Here is a 22,564-nt window from a genome sequence, read left to right on the forward strand (position 1 = left end):
ATCATTTGAGTTTTTGCGCTTGCTCAATTCAACATTAAAATAGCCATTATAACAGGCCAGTGATTGCTCTCTTCCTCATCTGGGGATGCTGTGTGCATGCACTCTTTTTTCTTTTCAAATCTCAAGGTTTTTTTCATGTGTTTCCTATACAAAATGAAGCTAATTATGTTCAGTTTATAAAGATTTGGTCACATTTACTAATTTCTAACTAATTTAAAACTTATATAAGCATAAGATATTTCTGAGATGCTGACTATTCAAACTCTTCCTGACGCTGCCCTACAGCCCATGTGATGATGGGCCATTCACACACCTGGCAGGGTCTTGTGTAATGCTGCGATCTCATTGGCTGGTTTGATACAGACTCAGGTTTATCTACTGGTCTGCTGTAGCCACTCTGTTTCAAATATTTCAGCTGGAGGACATCTTTGGTTTTCTTCATTTGATACTGCTGCAATGGCGGAACAAGCTCAGAAGAGGTAATGCTTGTGTTTTTGTAAACCTTTCTTAACTGTATGTGCTTGTGTTATTTGTGTTTCATTCAGAGGGTGTTTCTTTCATTTCGAGAATAATCATTTGAGGTCAGTGGTCATTGTGGTGGTTACCATGCTTCTAATGACGGCCAAACAGCTTTCTTTGTGAACACTTTTTTGAATTAACAATGTCATTAGTATCTTTGTAAACTGAGCTTTATTCTGATAAAATAAAAAACATGAAAAAAAGCTTTAGATTTAAGTTTGAGAGTTTCAAAGAAAAAAACTGTTGTAATCCATCAAACAAATGTACTAGAAAGAAAGACTTGAATGCAAACCACCCTCACAGTAAACAAAGGAAGAGAGCCTTCGTACAATGAGAGCAATACATAACAGTATTTGCCACTCCTTTTTCTTTTCTTTATTGTAAAATTTTTATACAATAAAACTGTCACATAGACCATAGACCAGTTACATTTGATTTGGGTTTATCCAACCAAATGAATAAATCTATGTTAACAATGTTTCAAAGCAAAGTAATTGGGTTTTTAAAGTTTTCTAAGTTGAAACTGAGCCCCATGGATAATAGGACAGGCCCTGTTTTGCTGGATATTTAAGATATTTTTTAATCTTTTTTTTAAATCATGTCTCATTCTTTCAGATCATTGTTTAAATAATTTATTCTATATCATGTCATTTTGTCTTGAAGGTCTGCTGATCGCACCGTTGTGCACTGCTTGCAGTGCCACAAGCCCCAGGACAACCTTGCTGTTCATCTGGCCAGGGTGTGCATGAAAAAAAGCACGCCTGAGGAAAGAACGGCCGAGGTCCAGAAAGCCAAGGCTTCCGGCAGGGAGTGGGTCCGCACCAACAGGACCTGGGACTTCGAGCAGATCTGTGTGCTCCTGCCTGACCGACGCTCTCGGGTCACCATGGTCAAGGAGCTTCTTCGGCATGGTTTTTTTATCACGAACCAGCCCCGGGAGTCTGACAGTGAAGAAGAAGCTGCTGCTGCTCCGGGTGATCTTTCTCAAACGTAAGGGCAATGCTTAAATGCTTACGCTGAAATACTTAAATGTAAATGTTTGGTTACACTTTATTTCGATAGTCACCTTTAGACATTCTACTAACTATAAGTAACTTTTCAACTACATATCAACTAACTCTCATTAGAGTATTGGTATATTATAGTAGACTGTCAGTAGACTGTTAGGTTATGGTTAGGGTTCGGGTTAGGAGAATAAGTTGACTTGTAGTCGCCAAGTTACTTATAGTCAGTTGAATGTCTGTTGGGGGATCATTAGAATAAAGTGTTTATTAGTCTACTAATCCTCTAATGACAGTTAGTTGACATGCAGTTGCAAAGTTGCTTATAGTTTGTAGAATGTCTAAAGTGGACTATCGAAATAAAGTGTTACCAAATGTTTTCCTTACTTAGTATAACTTTAATAGTCTTGTCTGTTATGTTTAATCCAGTGTAATCGTTCAGAGGGCTCCTAGCATTAAAGACTGCCAGAAGATTTTGAGAGTGGCAAAGCCGGACGTGCTCAGGATCCAGAGGGATCTGGAGGTGGGCAGAGAGCTCTCCAACACAGACAAGACGCTCTACCGTTATTACTGCGAGGCGCTCTTGGTGTTTGTCCACATGCAGCGTCCAAGAGCTGTGGAAGCCTTGACAGTAAGTTCATAAATTTTAATGAGTTTACATTTCTGATGTGCTTTAATATTGGCACACTAGCATGCATTTGTAAATAACACCTTTTCAATATTTTCCAGGATGCAGAGTGGGTGAACAGGACCGAGCTGGGCGACAGGGTTGTGATCGGCATACAAAGGGAGACAACCTCGAGTATGCAGATCGCTCTGACCCAAGAGGAGCAAGCTGTAAGTTTTACTATGATACAAACTGTTCATTGCTTACCACCATTGTTTTACATTTAATAACTCATTGGTCTTTTTTCGTAGTTCTTGGAGATGTACTTCAGATCCATCAGACCTGAGAACATTCAGCCGGAAACACTCTGCAAGAGTTTCTTTGTGTCGTCGTCTGGCCTGGATGTTCACAGTGTCTCGCGAGACATGAATCGGCTCCATAAATTGTAAGTGCTTAACACAGCTCCATGTGCATGTGTGTGAATGGATACACTTAATTGCATCTTGCCTCATCACAGTCACCTCACAATTAACATTTCATTTTTCATTTTCTTTCTGCAGGTACAAGCTGGCTCCTTTCTCTTCCCAGTGTGTGCGGAGGGCTGTTGAGGCGGCTGCAGAAAATCTCCCGGCGCAACAACAGGGGGCACTGCACCATTACCTGGCCCTCAGCGCTGGTGCGGTCCGGCCTCGGGATGTCGTGGACGCAGCTCTGCTGCTGGAATCTTTGGCCAGGTATGTCTCTTCATCCAACCAGGGCATAACTCATCACAAACAATTTGCACAGCAAAATTAGCAAGTTGTCATTCATTCATCATTCACCTTATATTCCTCACTTATACAGCACTTCTGCGGACGAGACATCCTTGGCCACAAGCAGTGCAGATCGGAAGGACTTTGTCGAGTTCGTGGCGAGATTTCCTGTTTCGCCGGAGGGTCAGCCGCCATCCAAGAGGCAGCGGGTCGAAGCAGGTTTTCCAGATGACCGCGTTTTCTACGACAAGTGGCGGGTGACCCAGTATGCCCAGAGAGAGGAATATCTGCTGTGTAAGTCTCAGAATCCATCAATAGAGTCAGGGCTCGAGACTAACGGCGTCCTATCGTCCTGGGGACGATAGAAAATGTGTTTAGGACGAACAGAAATATTCTCCAGGACGCCAACAGGACGAAAGACATTTTTTGAAAGCATGTTCATTTATTACTAGCCTATTAGGCTAACTAACTTAGAAAATGCCAAAATAAACCGACCAAGCGCTGACTACAACGGAGCGCGTCTTCTAATGCTGTAACTATAGTTACTATCACTGGCCGGCTACTCACCCGGAGACGTGTTCCGCGGTACATCTATCAAATGGATTAATGACATCGCAAATATGTTGCGCTGGTTTAACAACGGTAAGGTAAAACAGATTGAGCACCAAGACGGCCTTTTTCTTAGTCAGTCTAATTTCGGGTGACCAGACTTTCACGTTTTCTGGGGACAGTCCCTGTTATTGGTGCAGTGTTAATTTCGTTGTGACATTTGTGAAATCAAACTACATTTTTTCACAGACGAAAACGAGACGATAACTAAATAAAAACTAGTTTTGAATGACAAAAACTATGACGAAAATCTATTGACATTTTCGTCAACAAATAAAAACTAGACAAAAATGTTAGATAATGAAGATTTGGGAAGCGATCCAGTCAGAACTGATGTGCCGTGGTAGATGCGCACATTTGTACTGTAACATGCTGATCTACCATGCGTGCGCTGCATGTCTCATGAAACGTTAAAACATTTAAACGTCAGGGAGAATGAGTAGAGCAGACAGATCTGAATAAGAGTAACGACGCAAATAAAGATCTCTATTCGGTTCGGTTTTCTGTGCGCACACACCCGACCCGAAGCGTGCAGCCATGCACAGAGACACCTATACAGTGCGCGAGTACTGAATTGAGCTCTCCTTCGTGTCTGAATGGACAAATACACACAACATTATGTCAATGTCCGTTTTGGAGAGTATTCACGTAAACTATGTTGGTTATGTCTTAAACAGTTGTGAGAGTATCGGATGTGCATCAGTGCAATTGGATCCGCATGTCATGGACATGATCCGACGTCTTAAAGTGACAGTGGGTAATAAACCTAATGCGGTCCGTGTCCTTAATATTGATCAAGCAACAATGAAAGACAAAAGTATTCACTTCTCGTTAATAGCTTTAATAAGGATTCATTATATTTAATTCATACAAATAAAAATGTCTGCTGCTTGAAAGATTAAAGAATGATGTATGCAATAGTTATAAAGAATGCATATATCATTCATTGAAAAGAAGACTGTTCTACTTTAGGAAAAGTAATTTTATTTAATTTTAAGATATTTTTTAAGTCACAGTAGGTAAATCTGTGTCTGTATTGCATTTTCAAACTTTAAAATCATTCATATTAACCGGTTAATAGATGTTTTCTCCGGAAGTATGTGGGAAATTTGAGAAATTCTAAATTAATGCATTGAACTAAACCCATTATATTTTAGTCATCTGAATTGTTTTAGTGTTACTCGACGAAATACAATAAGATTTTAGCCGACTATATCTACAGTAGATCAACATTTTTATTTTGGGACGGTTGACATTCACTTTAGGACGGTTCAAATTGTCTTTCAGGACGGTTCCAGGACAGAGGTGAAAAAAGTTAGTCTGGAGCCCTGAATAGAGCATTGACACTCATTAACTCAACACAAAAGAAACTAGGCCATTAATTTACAGTGACAAGTGACTCACATGAGTAACGTTATTTCATTCTGTCTTTCAGCACATTTCACAGCCCGCAAGCCTTCGGCCGCAAAGGTGGCACAGCTTATCGAGCAGGAGGGCTGGAAGGTCAACTGTCCTAAGCCGGAGGACATCGAACGGTTGTGGACACCACCTTCGAAGGGAGCAGTTGAAGATGACAAGTTCATCATTCGCTGTGTGTCTGAGCAGACCTGGTCGGGCCTGGCCATCAAAGACTTTGGTGCCAAGCAAGGTTTAGGTAAGAAAACCTTTCATAAAACTATAATGAAAAATGTACATTTTAGCAGCCATGACCTGCAGCAAGAACTAAAATTAGATTCTGAACGGTTTGTCTACATGTAGTGTTTATTCATTAACTCAAAAATGTAATGTTCTCTTTATTATAGGAGTCGTGGCAACCCGGCCGTTCTCCAAGCACGACATTGTCTGCGACTACCATGGTAGGGTCATCTCAGCTGCAGAAGGGAGGGCCATGGTGCAGGGCCTGCATGACAAGGCCGGGTACCTGTTGTTCTTCACAGCTGGACAGAGAGACCTGTGCATCGATGCTCAGACCTTTCCCTGTGAGTGCCACCCTGCTATAGACACTGTTGGCAGGAGGATCAACCACTCGTCGAAAGCGCCCAACCTGAAGCCCTTTCACTACAGGTTGCGTGTGAATGGGGAGGACAAGGACGTCATCCTCTTCAGGGCACTGCAGGACATCGGTGTGGGCGTCGAACTCACCCTTTGTTTTTAAATGGCTCTAGGAGCCCCAGGCCCAGTCGTTGAATAGTCAGGCTGATTGGATTAGCACCTATGCATTTGAATGACCCTGTTATAAGATAAGAAAAACCTTTATTTGTCCCACAATGTAGTATTGCGTAGCTATACGCAGTGGGGAAACTCCTTTTCCTCGATTTACTGAAGCTTATACACTCACCTAAAGGATTATTAGGAACACCTGTTCAATTTCTCATTAATACAATTATCTAATCAACCAATCACATGGCAGTTGCTTCAAAACATTTAGGGGTGTGGTCCTGGTCAAGACAATCTCCTGAACTCCAAACTGAATGTCAGAATGGGAAAGAAAGGTGATTTAAGCAATTTTGAGCATGGCATGGTTGTTGGTGGAAGACGGGCCGGTCTGAGTATTTCATAATCTGCTCAGTTACTGGGATTTTAACGCACAACCAATTCTAGGGTTTACAAAGAATGGTGTGAAAAGGGAAAAACATCCAGTATGCGGCAGTCCTGTGGATGAAAATGCCTTGTTGATGCTAGAGGTCAGAGGAGAATGGGCCAACTGATTCAAGCTGATAGAAGAGCAACTTTGACTGAAATAACCACTCGTTACAACATACATACAACAACAACGTACAACAACATACAACATACAGCATACAAGGTATGCAGCAAAGAATTTGTGAAGCCACAACACGCACAACCTTGAGGCGGATGGGCTACAACAGCAGAAGACCCCACCGGGTACCGCTCATCTCCACTACAAATAGGAAAAAGAGGCTACAATTTGCAAGAGCTCACCAAAATTGGACAGTTGAAGACTGGAAAAATGTTGCCTGGTCTGATGAGTCTCGATTTCTGTTGAGACATTCAGATGGTAAAGTCAGAATTTGGCGTAAACAGAATGAGAACATGGATCCATCATGCCTTGTTACCACTGTGCAGACTGGTAGTGGTGGTATAATGGTATGGGAGATGTTTTCTTGGCACACTTTAGGCCCCTTAGTGCCAATTGGGCATCGCCAGGTTAATATAGTGTGGCCAGCTATGCAATACTTGCTCCCTCTCTCAGGGAACTGAGGTTACGATAGTAACCAAGTAGTTCCCTGTCGAACGGTCACTTCGTATTGCGTAGCTATATGCAGTTAGGGACACCATGCAAAACGCTTCACTATAAGTAACTGGTTGCCACTGCAACTCAGGACCCCTGAGCTCACAGAACAAGCCAGAAAACCAAGTATTTATATATATTATATAGTATATTATATATTGTGTATAATTTGACCGGTAATAATATGTGTCAGTTACAAAACCAACATAATTTACTAATAAAACCAGGCACCGTCGGGATTATTAGTATAGGCACCTCCATATTATAAAACTTCATATATGTTGAAGGCGAGGACCAGCCGATCGCATCACAAATATCTTGAATGGGAAAGCCAGATGGCCAAGCCCATGATGAGGCCATGCCTCTGGTCAAATGGGCCTTGATACCTACGGGGCAAGCCTGGCCCACTGAGGTATAAGCCATAGAAATGGCATCCACTATCCATCGAGACAGTCACCCTTTTAGATCGGCCACTGCTCCCCTGGAGTTAACGCGGCCAATGAGGTATGCATAGTTGTGTGTGACGGTTTATTAACAGTCAATCTAACGTTTGTTTCTTATTTATTAATGTGCTATTCTCTGTGAGAATATTCCTATTTCTGTAACTTTTGTGATTTTTAATGTTTTTTTAGTTCTCACGGCATGTTTGATGGCATCGAGGGTGATATGATTTGACAAATAAATGCCTGTAAACAAGAACGCCTTGTGTCCGTGTCTGTTACCTGGAGGGAGTTAGTATTTACTTAATGGAACAAAAGAGTAACAAGCAACACTTTAATGTACAGCCCACAGAAGTCACACTCACTCTGTAACTACATGAACAAGAGTATATTTCTACAGTATTTCAGCAAAAGTTGCTATAGTTTTAGTTCTCAGAGCACTTTTGTTAAAATAAAATACTGTATAAATGCACAGATGTGTACCCTATCATTTTTTAAAGCCTATATTGGTATACTATTACAAAAAGTTTTGCAGTGTATGTTCTCTCTAAATTGCACCTAAATTTAAGATTGTTGTATTATAATATAATAATAAATCCTTAGATCTGTAATACCTACAGTAATATTTTTTAACTCTTCTGGTTATTACCCCTTTATTCCTAAAACTGTACATGTTGTAGGTACACTATAATTACAGAAAGTTACACTGTAAATTAGTTTTAAATAATGAAGAAGAAAAAACACTTCTTTCAACAAAGACAGCAACAAAGACAAGGCAGCTTTACACAGCTAATGTAATAATAGAAAGGAATCACTTATCCTTCAGAAGCCATTTCAAGTTGTTTTAGAAATAAACTGTTATATGTTCTCAAACAATTGGTGAACTCCAGATGATTATGTTCAGTAACGAAGGTTGTTTCCAGCTGATTTGTTTGAAACGAACTGTCTCTCTAGACTAAACATCCTTAATTCCAACTAGATGAACTGGATCATATTCTGAATGTTCTGATCAAATCTGACCTCTGACCTGTAATGCTGCCTGAATCATAATCATACACTGTTCGTTAGTTGGCCAGAGGAGAACTGAGACTGAGTCTGGTTTCTCCCTAGTGTTTTTTCTCCATTCTGTCACTGATTTGTTTTTGGCTTGCTTAGTCGGGGACATTCAAATATTCAACAATATGATTGATCTGCAGATGCAGTCAATAGAAACAGACAATTATAAGTTTATTATATAAGCTGTGCATTATAATATCACGCAGTGAAAGCATGCACTCTTAACATGCACATGCAGGAGTTTATCATACTAGCTGGGGGAAAATGCTTCAGCCACAAACTCTGACACACACAATGACCACAAACATCCTGCAGAAGCTGTTTATCCACCCAGCAGATCAAACCACATTTCTGTACAGATAAAAAGAGAAAAACCATTACATGGTTTGTGGCACTTCATGCTACCAACACTATTTTGCATGAATAATTACTCTATTCTTGTCGGCCCAACTGGAAATGTTGAGCTGAACATTGTGTGAATGAGTGCACATGTAAGAGTAATTCCCTATGGTAAGTTATTTCAGTGCTAGGCCAACTGGCTTTGGTGACAGAGTAAGCTGACGGGGTTTCCCTATCTCTCTCTGCATGATAGTGGTGATTGGGTTTAAGAGAACTGGCTCAGCTATCTCTCACAGCCTCACTTCATGTGATTAATGCTTGTTTATGCTTCACACGACTGGCTGCATATGTTATCATGCACTATAAATGTGTGTGCAGGCTGGCGAGGCGAGTCCTCCTTTGGGCACTGTGACGTCCCTGAGTCCTCTGATCCTATTGGTCCAGCCGTGGGAGTTCCTGATTGGTTTTTCCTCATGCTAATTGGTAATTAGTTAGAGCATATAAAGAGTGCGGTGCCTTCTTAAGGGAGGGCACTCTTTGGAGAAACTCTCCTCAGGAGTGGCTCCTCCGGGTATTTGTCTTACACATGTAGCGTCAAAGATATTATTGTTTGTTAACCTGTTGTTTTTCTTTATCCCTAGACTTCTGTTTATTTTTGTTTCCGATTGTATGTTTAATGTAATAAAACTCTTTTGAATTGCAACGTGCTGTTTGAATCCTCTTTTGTTTTGCGGCCTGATACTAGCGGGTCGTAACATAAAATTGGAGGCTCGTCCGGGATGCTGCATGTGTAAGTAAATACATAGTGTTTAAGGTGTTCACTCTTTTTGAATGAGTAGACTTCAGGTAGTTAGAGTGTTCTCAGCTGGGTTTAAAACTCTTCCGTCGAGGCACTGTTTGTTATTTTTTTTGTTATTTTGCCTTTCTTATTTTTGAAGGTTATTCTGGACGGGGGTTTTAAATCTCTTTTGGGGGTACGCTTCAGGCTTTTGGTTTAAAATGCCAATTGTCCTTGAGCTCAGCGTTTAAATACCGCCCCGAGTCCGGTACACCTTTGAAGACTAGGTAGGTTTAGTTAGTGTTGTCTATAGTTAGGAACTGGAGTCTCTCATTTTCATTTAGGGTGACACTTTTTGTTTTCTGCATCTGCATATTTTGTATGTCTGCTGATTATGAAGATAATTTGAGATGACTTGTGGTAAGTCTTTGTTTATCTCATAACGAAAGTGCGGATTCTAACTGGAGCATGTGTGGGTGACAATACCAGGCGAAGTGGCTGATGGGATTTGTAGTCCTAGTGCTCTAGTTTAGCGGTGTCTCACGTGTGCGGTTGTATTGTTGTGTTTCTCTGCTGCCTCTTTTAACAGAAATGTCGTCGGTGATCGAGGATTTCTTCTCATTTCCTTCGGAAATCTTACTGGAGAGATGCACGAAGGAAGAGTTGTTGCAGATTGCCGAGCGCTTTGATGTGGAGGTAACGAGTAATGATAAGAAGCTGAAAGACACGTTGGTGAAAGTTGTGAAAAATGCACTTTTTGATTGGGGTGTTTTAGAGGTAAGAGCTCAAGATATTGATCCTGAAGAGTCTTTAACCTCTCCTCTTTATGCTGCCGATCGAAATGTGAAATTTAGTGAGATGTCTTTGCAAGAGAAACAGTTATGTGTGGATGCGGAAAAATTACGTGCTGAGCGTGACGCTTGTGCACTGAATGAAAGTGATCTTGAAATGAGAAAACTAGAGTTACAACAGAAACTAGAGTTACGTAAACTGGAGTTACAATCTGAAAGGGAGGAAAGAGATTTTCAGTTGAGGAAAATGGAATTAGAGTTGCATGCACAAACAGTTGAAACTCCACGTCATGCATCGTCTGTGGAAACTGTGTTAACTGCACCGGGTTTTGACGTTTACAAAAACATTAGACTTGTACCGCTGTTTTCAGAGAAGGAAGTAGAGAAGTATTTTCAACATTTTGAGCGTGTTGCAGAGTCTTTAAGATGGCCAAAAGAATTTTGGACCTTACTATTGCAATGTGTTTTAGTAGGAAGAGCACAGGATGTTTATTCAGCGTTGACTATGGAACAAAGTGGTGATTATGAAATTGTTAAGTCTGCTATTTTGCATGCTTATGAACTGGCACCCGAAGCATACCGCCAGAAATTTAGAAGTCACTTTAGGGCTGAAAACTGTACATATCTTGAGTTTGCTAGAGAGAAAGAGAATTTGTTTGACCGCTGGTGTACCTCAGTAAAAGTAACCACCAAGGAACAGCTTAGAGAACTGATTCTTTTAGAGGAGTTTAAAAACTGTGTTCCAAATGCTGTTGCTATGTACCTCAATGAGCATAAAGTGAGTAAAATGTCCGATGCTGCTCTTATGGCAGATGAGTTTGTTCTTACTCATAAAATTTCTGTCAATAACTTCAATGATTTGAGCAGGCCTAAGTTGAGTGTTAATGGTAGATCTAAACAGATGGTTTCACGCCAGAATACTGTGTCAAATAGTTTTGATAACACTTCACGTTTGAAAGCTGAGATGGTTTGTTTCTACTGTAAGAAGGTAGGACATAAAATTGCAGACTGTTTCGCTCTCAAAAAGAAAGAGAAGGGTGTTAAACCTGTGGGTTTAATATCTACATCGAATGTGAATCATATTTCTGCTCGATTTAATGAACAGGTTGAACGGGTAGATATTACTGAGAAGGAGAATGGGGAAAATTGTGTTGATTTTGCACCATTTCTCACTGAAGGAACCGTGGCTTTGCCTAATTCAGAGAAGACTGTACCTGTACGCATCTTACGAGATACTGGGGCGGGGCAATCCTTTTTGTTAGAAGGACTTTTGCCGTTGTCTGAACGTACTGATACGGGAACTCAAGTACTGGTTAGAGGACTTGAGATGGGGTTCATGGAAGTTCCTCTGCACCGCATCCATCTTGATTCTAAACTTGTGTCAGGTGAGGTGGTAGTTGGAGTTCGTGCTATGCTTCCTGTCTCAGGTGTCACTTTCATACTTGGCAATGATTTAGCCGGGGGAAATGTTTGGGAAAAGTCTGACGCTGATGTTCCACCTGTAGTGATTTCTGTTGTTGAGAAATTAGATGGATCTTCTGACTGTCCTAATCTATATCCTGCATGTGCAGTAACTAGAGCGATGGCTAAGAAAAGTATGCCAGATGAAAACATTCTCTGTGATACTTTTATTGTTTCTGAAAATTCTTTTCAGCCAGAATTAAATACTGTGTATACGGAGGTGGAAGATGTGATTCCAGTGCATGATTCACATGCTGTTGATAACAATAAGACTAATAAGTCTGATACAGTGTCTGAATGTCCATTTATCTGTGAGGAACATGTTAACACATCTTGCTCTTTATCTTCGCTTTATAGTGTGACTCGAGATGATCTTATCAAAGCACAGCAGGCGGATGATACTCTGCAAGAATTGTTTTCTTTAGTTCGTGACGGAGAAGACAAGACTTCATCTCCTTTCTATTTTCTTCGAGATGGATTGCTTTATAGACAACAACCTATGAGCTTTGACTTTTCACTCGATCCTAGAATTCAAATTGTGGTTCCACTTAATTTCCGTCAAGACCTCTTACAATTATCACATCAGGGCATGGCTGGTCATATGGGGGTACGGAAGACCTATGATAGAGTGTTAAGAAAATTTTATTGGCCTAGGTGTAAGCGAGATGTGATTAATTATATCCGAACCTGTCATACTTGTCAGATGACAGGTAGGCCGAATCAAAAGGTTCCATTAGCTCCCTTACAGCCTATTGCAGCAGTTACAACACCTTTTGCACACTTGACTGTTGATTGTGTTGGTCCGTTACCAAGATCTAAGGCTGGACATGCATATTTATTCACCGTAATGTGTCAGACTACACGTTATCCTGCAGCTTATCCTCTGAGATCAATCACTTCCAAAGCTATTTTAAAGGCTTTAACCAGTTTTATGTCAACTTTTGGCATTCCGGAAACTATTCAATCCGATCAGGGTTCAAATTTTATGTCCCGAAACTTTTCTAAGGTCATGCGACAACTTAAAGTTAAACATAATATATCGAGTGCTTATCATCCTCAAAGTCAAGGATGTCTGGAAAGATTCCATCAGACTCTTAAGTCACTGTTGAGGTCTTATTGTGTCGAACTTGACTGTGACTGGGAGGAAGGACTTCCTTGGATGCTGCTCGCTATTCGTGAGGTTGTACAGGAGAGCATAGGCTTTAGCCCTAATGAGTTGGTGTTTGGACACACTGTTAGGGGTCCTATTGCTGTCTTGGCAGATGAGTGGACTAATTTGGATCCTCCTGAGAATGTTTTAGATTATGTAAGTAGTTTCCGTTATCGACTTTACGAAGCTAGAGCTATTGCTCTGCGGAAGCTGGCTAAATCTCAGAGAAAGATGCAGAGATTGTTTGATCGCAAAGTGAAGTCCAGACATTTTCAAGCAGGTGATCAAGTGCTGGCGTTGTTGCCTGTTTTGAATACTCCTTTCCAGGCTAGGTTTGCTGGACCATATACGATTGCGAAGAGTCTCCCGAATAACAACTATTTAGTAAATACACCCGATCGTCAAAAGAAAACACAGTTTTGTCATGTTAATTTACTAAAATCTTATGTGACTCCTGTTCCTTCTCTCTCTGTTGATGTTGTGACAGCTACTGGAATGGCAGATCCAAGTGTTTTGGAAACATCTGTAGAGATGGTTGACAATCCAGAAGAGATGAAAGGTCCCTCTCGAGGAGAAGTGGAAGGGCGGTTGAATAATTCAGAAGTTCTTGCTGACTTAGCTCACATTTTATCTCACTTGTCCGAGTCGGAGAAGGCTGATATTATTAAGTTAGTAAGCTTGTTTCACTCAATCTTTTCTGATGTTCCTACTCGAACTTCCGTCGTGGAGCATGATATTGATGTTGGTACAGCTCAACCAGTAAAACAACATGCTTATCGTGTCAACCCGATTAAAAGGAAGTTACTTCAGAAAGAAGTAGATTATTTACTCGATCATGACTTGGCGGAACCTAGTTTTAGTTCTTGGAGTTCCCCATGTATCTTGGTGAATAAACCTGATAATTCGTATCGTTTCTGTACTGATTACAGAAAGCTCAATTCTCTGACAAAGCCTGATTGTTATCCTCTACCAAGAATTGATGACTGTGTTGACCGTGTCGGCTCAGCGCAATTTGTTAGCAAATTTGACCTCCTGAAGGGTTATTGGCAAGTGCCATTGACATCTCGTGCTAAAGAACTATCTGCTTTTGTTACACCTGATAGCTTCCTGCAGTACACAGTTATGCCTTTCGGGGTCCGAAATGCTCCCGCTACATTTCAGCGGTTAATAAATCACGTTTTGTCTGGGATGACTGGTTGTGAAGCTTACCTGGACGATGTTGTTTTGTATAGTTCTTCTTGGTCTGAACACCTTGATCAAATTAGAGAGCTCTTTGTGCGTTTAGCCAAAGCCAACTTAACTGTAAATCTTGCTAAGAGTGAGTTTGGAAAGGCCACTGTGACATACTTAGGGAAGGTGGTTGGCAGGGGTTGTGTGAAGCCGATTCACGCTAAAGTGAATGCCATCTGCAGTTTTCCCAAACCAACTACCCGTCGTGAGTTGCGACGATTTCTTGGGATGGTGGGTTACTACAGGGGTTTTTGCCATAATTTTGCAAGTGTAGTTGCCCCTCTGACTGATTTGCTAAGCCCTAAGAGACCTTTTCAATGGTCAGAGAAATGTCAGTGTTCCTTTGAGAATGCCAAATCTTTATTAGCAAATGCTCCAGGGTTGTCTGCTCCTAATTTTGACAAGCATTTTCTACTTGCAGTTGATGCAAGCGCTTACGGTGCTGGTGCTGTTCTTCTACAAGAAGATTCTAACGGAATTGAACATCCAGTCAGTTATTTTTCAAAGAAATTCAATCGTCATCAGCAAGTCTATTCTACCGTGGAAAAAGAAGCATTAGCTCTTATTTTAGCCGTTCAACATTTCGAGGTTTATTTGAGCTCGGTATGTGGTCCGATTACGGTATACACTGATCATAATCCGTTGACTTTCCTAGATCGAATGCGCGGTAAGAATCAGAGAATAATGCGATGGAGCCTTATTCTTCAACCTTTCCACTTGCAGATTAAACACATACGTGGCAAGGATAACATAATTGCTGATGCTCTCTCCCGTATGTAAACTGTCCCAGTAGTGTCTGGTATCTTTTCTTCTCTCTCTTTCTCCTTTATTTTTTCTCTGATGTCCTAGGGCCCAGGATTTCAGGATCAAAATGGAGTGAGATTTTATGGAGATGAGTATTAAAGTTATTATACATTTACATTTTGGAATGATGGTTTTGCATTCGTACTATTTTTTTTTTTTTCTCTTTTGTCGGTTCTTCAGAGAACCTCCTTTTGGATTGGGAGGTGTGACGTCCCTGAGTCCTCTGATCCTATTGGTCCAGCCGTGGGAGTTCCTGATTGGTTTTTCCTCATGCTAATTGCTAATTAGTTAGAGCATATAAAGAGTGCGGTGCCTTCTTAAGGGAGGGCACTCTTTGGAGAAACTCTCCTCAGGAGTGGCTCCTCCGGGTATTTGTCTTACACATGTAGCGTCAAAGATATTATTGTTTGTTAACCTGTTGTTTTTCTTTATCCCTAGACTTCTGTTTATTTTTGTTTCCGATTGTATGTTTAATGTAATAAAACTCTTTTGAATTGCAACGTGCTGTTTGAATCCTCTTTTGTGTTGCGGCCTGATACTAGCGGGTCGTAACAGGCACAGACCAAGAACAATACACCCTCATGTGGCAGAGGTTCGGCCGAGTGGAAGTGGATTTGTTTGCTTCGAGCATGACCACGCATTGCCCACTCTCGTTCTCCTGTCTCCTGCGTTGGCTCTGGGAGAGGAGGCTCTGGCTCAGGAGTGACCCAGGACCCGACTGTATGCCTTCCCGTCAGTCTGACTGCTCTCAGTGGCTCTGCTCAGAGTGCGGGCGGACGAAGTGAGACATCTGATGATGGTGGCCCCGTTCTAGCGCTCTCAGATCTGGTCAGTCTGTCCTCAGGCCTAACTTGTTGATTTGGCACCGCCGCCCTAATTTATGGTAACTGTGGGTGTGACACCTGAGCGGAGCATGTTAATGGCTGTGTCCCAATTCAGGGGCTGTGTGGTGGCAAACAATTTTACATCACTGAATAAGAGACAAACATGTACCAATTGTCTTTAAAGGTTATTTATTTTCTTGCAAGAAAGGGTCAGTGGTCATACAGTCATACAGAATGGCTGCAGTTTGCTTATCCTATGCTACCCTTGTAGTGGAGGCCCTCTGTCATATATTAGTCACACATTTGCACGCATATGAAAGTCATACATATAGAACATATTAAATTTCTCCCGAAGGCCGTATTTGAAGGCCGATTGCATCACAGCGGCGCGACGAAGACTGTTCCAAGACATGAAGTTTCAGAGAGAGACAGAGCAGGGAGAGAATGGACAGATTGCTTTCTCTTCCTGACAGATTGATAGAGAAATAAACTTTTTTGTTATGTGAATTAAAATTTGTAAATTAAACAATTATATAGTACATTATTTTTATAAATTGTAAATGAAACAAAAATAATTTCTGTGCATTATTTTTGTAATGCAAGTTATAAATTTTAAATGTAATAAAAACATTATTCTGTATATTTATTTTTGTCTTGTCATTAATTTGTATATTTGATACAACATAAATTGTTCTATACATTTTTACTTACAGTAGCCTACTTTTTACAACTTGCAAGATAAGGTTATGATATGGTTATGTTATTATGTTCATCTGACCATAGAACGTTTGAAAAGTAACTGACATGACTGGAACTTCAAACGGGACGGTTTATATGGTCCGATGAAACTAATAAAAAAGAGCTTTTTGGCAGCAAACACTTAAGATGGGTTTGGTGCACTCAGGGATTAAAAAGTACCCCATGTGTAAAATTAAATACTCTGCTGTATCTTTAATGCTGTGGGCCTAATTTTCTGCTGGAGGTCCTGGACATCTAGTTCAAATACATGGCATCATGGATTCGATCAAATACCAACAGATAAAAAATCAAAACCGTGTTTGGAACTTCCAACAGGACAGTGATCCAAAAACAAACATCAAAATCAAAACAAAAATGTGTCACTGAGCACAAAACCAAGCATCTGCAATGGCCATCCCAGTCCCTGACCTGAACCCTATAGAAGAAGAGTGCTGAACTGAAGTGGAGAAGCGCCAACATGGATCTGGGAATCTCCAAACTCATCAGCCATTATAGGAGAAGACTCAGAGGGGGGAGGGGGGGGGGGGGTGGGGGGGGGTTGTTGGGGGGCAAATAATTGTGCCTTATGTATTTTGGAGAAAAACATTTCATAATATGATTTTCCGCCCACTATCAATTATTTTACTTCAATAAAAGGTTAGATTTTTGCATTTAAAAAAAAATAAAATATCAAAAGGATAAACAATGCAGATTTATTTTTTATTGCCATCTTTGATCATATTTACCAAGGGGCAAATAATTCTGACCAGCACTGTATGTGACCAAAACAAGCTAATGATTCTTACACGTTTTGCCCGTCATAATAATCTTCACAAATTAACACAACTTTTATGAATTTTGAATTCATAAATTCATGTTCTTCGGTCTGCGCAGGCGCCGGAAGTGATCTCTCGCACGTGTACGTCACTCATTGTTTACACAGAACAGAGATTGTAGGTAATAATGCTAATTAAAATGGTACTAATTTGCGCTTATCTGGGATGTTTAAACCGTTGTAAAAGAAAACAATTACGTATGCTCGCACGAACTCATCCGGTAGTGGTGAGTTTTCACAAATATCCAATTTATGAGCCTTCTCTCTTGAAGTTATGGTTGATCGTTCTTCGGCTGGATATCAACACACCCATAAACTTACTAAAGTTGAGGAGGGTCTGCGGCGATCATTTTTCCCCTGATGATTTTACAAACCAAGGAGTGGATCGCAAAGTACTGACATCATCAGCTGTGCCTATGATGTTTTTGAATCCAACGGAGGTACAATATATACGTGAATTCCCAGTCCCTTACGCTACTTCTGTTAGTTATTCAAACCCAGTGAAACTAGCTGCCGACAGAGCAGTAGCACAGCCCTACTATGGACGGTATGCTCCAGTCAGTGAAAATTCATTCCATAATCATTCATTCAGGCCTCACAGAGGGGATATCAGGTCAAGCCTCATGCTGCACAATACACAGGGTCAGGGCAGTTCACCATATCATTCCCTCACCTGCCCTCCAACTTATCCTCCATATTTAACGCCTCATTCTGCACCCTGGTTGGTCGTTCCTTCGCCACCTCAGCAACCATCCGTGTATGCTCCACAATCAATGAAACAGACTGAACCATGGCTTACACACCCAGAAATGCCATACAAGCAGCCACAACCCTCACCTTATGAGATCTTTCCCTCATCGCTTCCAGCACAGGAGAAAGTCTATCTAGGCCCTAAGCCACGAATTCCCATGTTGATTCATTGAGACCCTGCGGAATTCGCCAGGCTGAAGATGTCATCGGAGAACCTACTGCCATTGTTACACCCCTGAAAAAGGGGAGAAATAATCACGAGAGTGATAGAGTCAGGTTTCCTCACTGAAAACTTTAGTGTTATCATTTCAACAATAATACATTTTACAGATCTACAGAAAATAGTAGCTTTATAGGGCTTATTCAAGTCACAACAGCATACTCTGTAATTCACTGGAACATAAACTCATTTTTCCAATATAACAGCTGTCAATCAAGCACAAAGTAGTTTTAGCTCAATAAACATTACTACATTTACCAAAAATATCGATAAAGTGCTTGAAACACATTATACAAATAACACAGCAAAATAGATATTATATAGGTATCTGTTAATTCACAATTGACATTAAATGGCGGCTGCTCTCATTACGAAGCTATTTTTATCTGTAACCGAGCGAGGGCTCCGCTCACACACGCACATTTTAAACTCGGCAAACTTAACTCTCTCACTTACTCAAATTGTTACTAAAACACACCTTCAACACTCTTAACATGTTAAATCATCATTACATTTACTCAACTCAGTTTTATAATCAACAACGCACCTGAAAAAGGGGAGAAATAATCACGAGAGTGATAGAGTCAGGTTTCCTCACTGAAAACTTTAGTGTTATGAGGAAAAGACCGCGATTTCCCCGGAAACTTGGGTGGAAGACAAAAGCAATTGATCACGCCGCATAGATTAAGATCACTTTGGTGATCACAGATTAACACTTTTTACCCATAAATTAGGCACTGCAAAATTAATTAATCAATCTAACGTTTACATATTCCTCTATTAATTTTTACCCTTTGTACACGTCAGATCTGAACTTTTTAACACAATTACATGAATTGAAATTATATGAATTGTTTCAATCCCTATTACTAGTAGGCTACTGGATGCATTGTCTTTTTAATCTTAGATACTTTAAGATCCTCACATCCTATTAATTGACTAAAACCCTTTTTGCCCATTACATTACAGCAAGTGTTTCTATAAACTGTCACATTCTCCCCGACAAAATAAATGTCGTCCCGACATTACCAACATTCATCTTAAACAGTCTCTTATGCACTGGACCTAGAAAATCATCTTCTGTGAGTCCGTACTTGAGCAGAGGTCAAAGGTCACAGCTCAAATAAAGTTAACGCATTATCCACAGTCCATATCTGTCGACCAGCTGTATAAACAGTCCATAAGCAGTCTTTTCTCATACTGTTAATTCAACAGTCCATCAGGCTCAATGATCTGTATGCATAGTCTGAAAATTGTCTCTTGCAACAGTCTGTGAATTAAATCAAACCTGTCATCATTATGATTGCTGAAGTCCATACATGCAGGGTGGCTGAAGGTAATATTGGTGTGGTGATGGCAACCAAGGAACCAGTCCTGGTGCAGGGTAGACAGAGAACAATTGCGGTTGTGGCTGGATACTGTACAAGGAAGGCCTACCAAGCTGATCATAGGTGATACGTCTTGGAGGGTGTCTTTCTCTTTGTGGCCGCTGATAGGCTGGGTCCTCAGGTTCAGAAACAGCAGTGTCCTCAGGTTCAGCAACAGTAGTTAATGAAGGAAAGGCCCTTGGTGGACGATCATCAGGCAAGTTCATCTCTTCAGCAGGTAGGTCTTTAACGGTTGTTGTCCCCTCCAACTGCTTCTCAACAACGAGCTGTGCTGGTAGCATATCAGGAACTGGCACTACAACTGTCTCTTTCAGTGGTGGAGGCCTGTGTTCCGACTCTCTCGCTGGTTCAGTGTATGTGGGGACCTGTAGCGGCTCATGATGAAGGTCATATTCATCCCCGCTGTCTTCATCAGAGTCAAGAGACTGTGATGCAGGCTGATGTCTCCTTTTTTTCTTACTTTTGTCCTCGTTAGTCATCTCTGGTTGTGTCTCAAAAGGTAAGTGGTCACAGGACATGAGCAGATTTCTGTGCAGGACTCTGGAGCGGCCCCTACCCTTTTCTGGTCTCACTTCATAAATCGGCAGGTCTGAACCCATTTGTCTCACTACTGTGTGAATTGTATCTTCCCAATAGTTACGGAGTTTACCTGGTCCTCCTCTTGGTGTCAGGTTTTTAATAAGAACTCGCTCGCCAGGCTGTAGCACTGCACTCCTAACTTTGGTGTCATAATACTTCTTACTCCTTTCAGCATTTTTCTGAGCATTTTCATTTGCAATGGCGTATGCTTCCTCCATCCCTTGTTTCCATTTCTCCACGTAGTCTCGCTGGTTACTGGGACCTGCCTCTGTGCACAATCCAAAGAGCATATCAACTGGAAGCCTGGGTGATCTCCCAAACAGAAGAAAAAATGGTGAATAGCCGGTCACTTCACAACGGGTGCAGTTATATGCATAAACTAGTTTGTGCAGAGACTCTTTCCAATTTGACTTTTGTGTCTCAGTCAGTGTCTTTAACATTTGCAACAAAGTTCTGTTCATACGTTCCACTTGACCATTACCCATCGGGTGATAGGGTGTTGTTCTGGACCCTGCCATGCCACTGAGTTTCTTTAAGTGATGGAACAACTGATTTTCGAACTCTCCCCCTTGGTCATGATGGATGCGGACGGGGAACCCAAACTTCAGGGCAAAGTCATTGAAGATGAGATTTGCAGCAGTTTTTCCTGACTTTGACGTGGTGGAGTAGGCTTGCGTGAAACGTGTAAAATGATCAACAATAACGAGGATGTACTCGTATCCGCCTTTGCATCTGTCAAGATGGAGGAAGTCTATGCATACCAGTTCAAATGGCTGTGTTGTCACAATGTTTGTCAGAGGAGCTCTTATTTCATGGCTTGGCTTTTTCTGTTTGACACAGCTACAAGTTTGAGTCACATAGTGCTCAATGTCAGATTGCATATATGGCCAGAAGAAGCGGTCACGTACTAGTGATACAGTGCGGTCAGTACCTTGGTGTCCCATGTTGTTATGTAACTCTTTCATCACTTTACCTTTGTACTGCTCTGGTAGAACTAACTGCTTGCGGGCTGTAGTGATTCTGTACAGAATGCCATCACTGTCTACTGTCAATTTGTCCCATTCTCGGAATAGGCATTTTGTCTTTGAACTGGATTCTTTTTGCTCCTTAACTGGCGGTTTGGAACCAGACCGTTTGAAATCGAGCACAGGACGGATGACCGGATCAGATTCTTGTGCTCCTCTTATCTCATCTTTTGGAATCGAGCTGATTGATGCAGCGTTTGTCTCACCTTCAACTGATACTGACATAGATGCAGCCAGAAGTGACCAAGTTGCAACAGACTCTTTCTGTACCTCTACTGCTTGTATCGTGGCGGCAATAGTGTCTGGTGGAAGCTCTTCAGAACATTCTCTCATCAGTGACTCTACATCCAGTGGCATCCTTGACAAAGCATCTGCATCACTGTTCTCTCTACCTGGCCTGTACTTTATTGTGAAGTGGAAGTCAGCCAATTCTGCGACCCACCTGGAAGTAGTTGCGTTCAGTTTTGCAGTAGACAGAATGTAGCTGAGCGGGTTATTATCACTGTACACAGTGAATGTCGGAGCATAGTATAAATAATCACGGAACTTATCAGTGATTGCCCATTTTAGAGCTAGGAATTCTAGCTTGCCAGAGTGGTAGTGATAGTTCTTTTCAGCTGCTGTTAAGGTTCGAGAGCCATAAGCAATGACCCTAAGCTTCCCATCTTGCTTTTGATAAAGAACTGCTCCCAAGCCTTGGTGTGATGCATCAGTATGTACAACAAATGGCTGAGTGAAGTCAGGGAAACCTAAGACTGGTGGGTGGAGCAAACAGTCAATCAGCTGTTCAAGTGCCTGTTGGTGCTGGTCAGTCCACAGGATTGGCTTGTTTGAGGGCACCACATGACTTACTTTCTTTGGTTTTGTTTTCCGTGGGTGGTCAGAAACTTTCTCTGAATCTGCTTTCAGGAGGTCATACAGACAGCTGGCCTTCCTAGAAAAGTCTTTGATGTACTGTCTGTAGTAAGTGAGTAAACCAAGCATTTTTCTGAGCTGGCCCACCGTCTCTGGTCTGATTTCTTTCAATGTTCTTACTGCTTCAAAATCAGCTGGGTCAACTTTACTGCCCTCCGCAGACACTATCCTTCCCAAATAACGGACCTGGGGTTTACAGAGGTCACACTTACTTGGCTTGAGTTTGATGCCATACTCTCTGAGGCGCTGTAAAACTTTACGTACATCATTCACATGGCTGTCGAAAGTTTTACTGAAAACTAGTGTGTCGTCAAGATAAGGAATGCAGATATTATCCCGGAGCCCTTCCAGACATTCCTCCATACAACGCTGAAAAGCTGCAGGAGCGTTCATGAGACCGAATGGCATGCGTATCCACTCATAGAGTCCCCACGGGGTCACAAATGCTGTCAGTGGTCTGCTTTCCTCAGAGATAAACCCCTGGTGATATGCTTTTCCCT

The 22,564-nt window shown here is 41.4% G+C and overlaps 1 protein-coding gene across 1 annotated transcript; it reads left to right on the plus strand.

Annotated features, from left to right (window-relative positions):
- Window positions 1-456: 456 nt before the first annotated feature.
- Window positions 457-5,855, plus strand: LOC143736351 (uncharacterized). The gene is made up of 9 exons (XM_077227088.1): window positions 457-479; window positions 1,183-1,509; window positions 1,950-2,151; window positions 2,250-2,357; window positions 2,439-2,531; window positions 2,590-2,861; window positions 2,971-3,173; window positions 4,924-5,142; window positions 5,291-5,855. The coding sequence occupies exons 1-9, from the start codon at window positions 457-459 to the stop codon at window positions 5,641-5,643; spliced, it is 1,800 nt and encodes a 599-aa protein (XP_077083203.1). The 3' UTR covers window positions 5,644-5,855.
- The last annotated feature ends 16,709 nt before the right edge of the window (window positions 5,856-22,564 follow it).

The sequence above is a fragment of the Siphateles boraxobius genome, unplaced genomic scaffold (genome assembly GCF_051911475.1).
Source record: "Siphateles boraxobius isolate OS27281-9 unplaced genomic scaffold, OSU_SipBor_1 13, whole genome shotgun sequence".
In the NCBI taxonomy this organism is placed as follows: domain Eukaryota; kingdom Metazoa; phylum Chordata; class Actinopteri; order Cypriniformes; family Leuciscidae; genus Siphateles; species Siphateles boraxobius.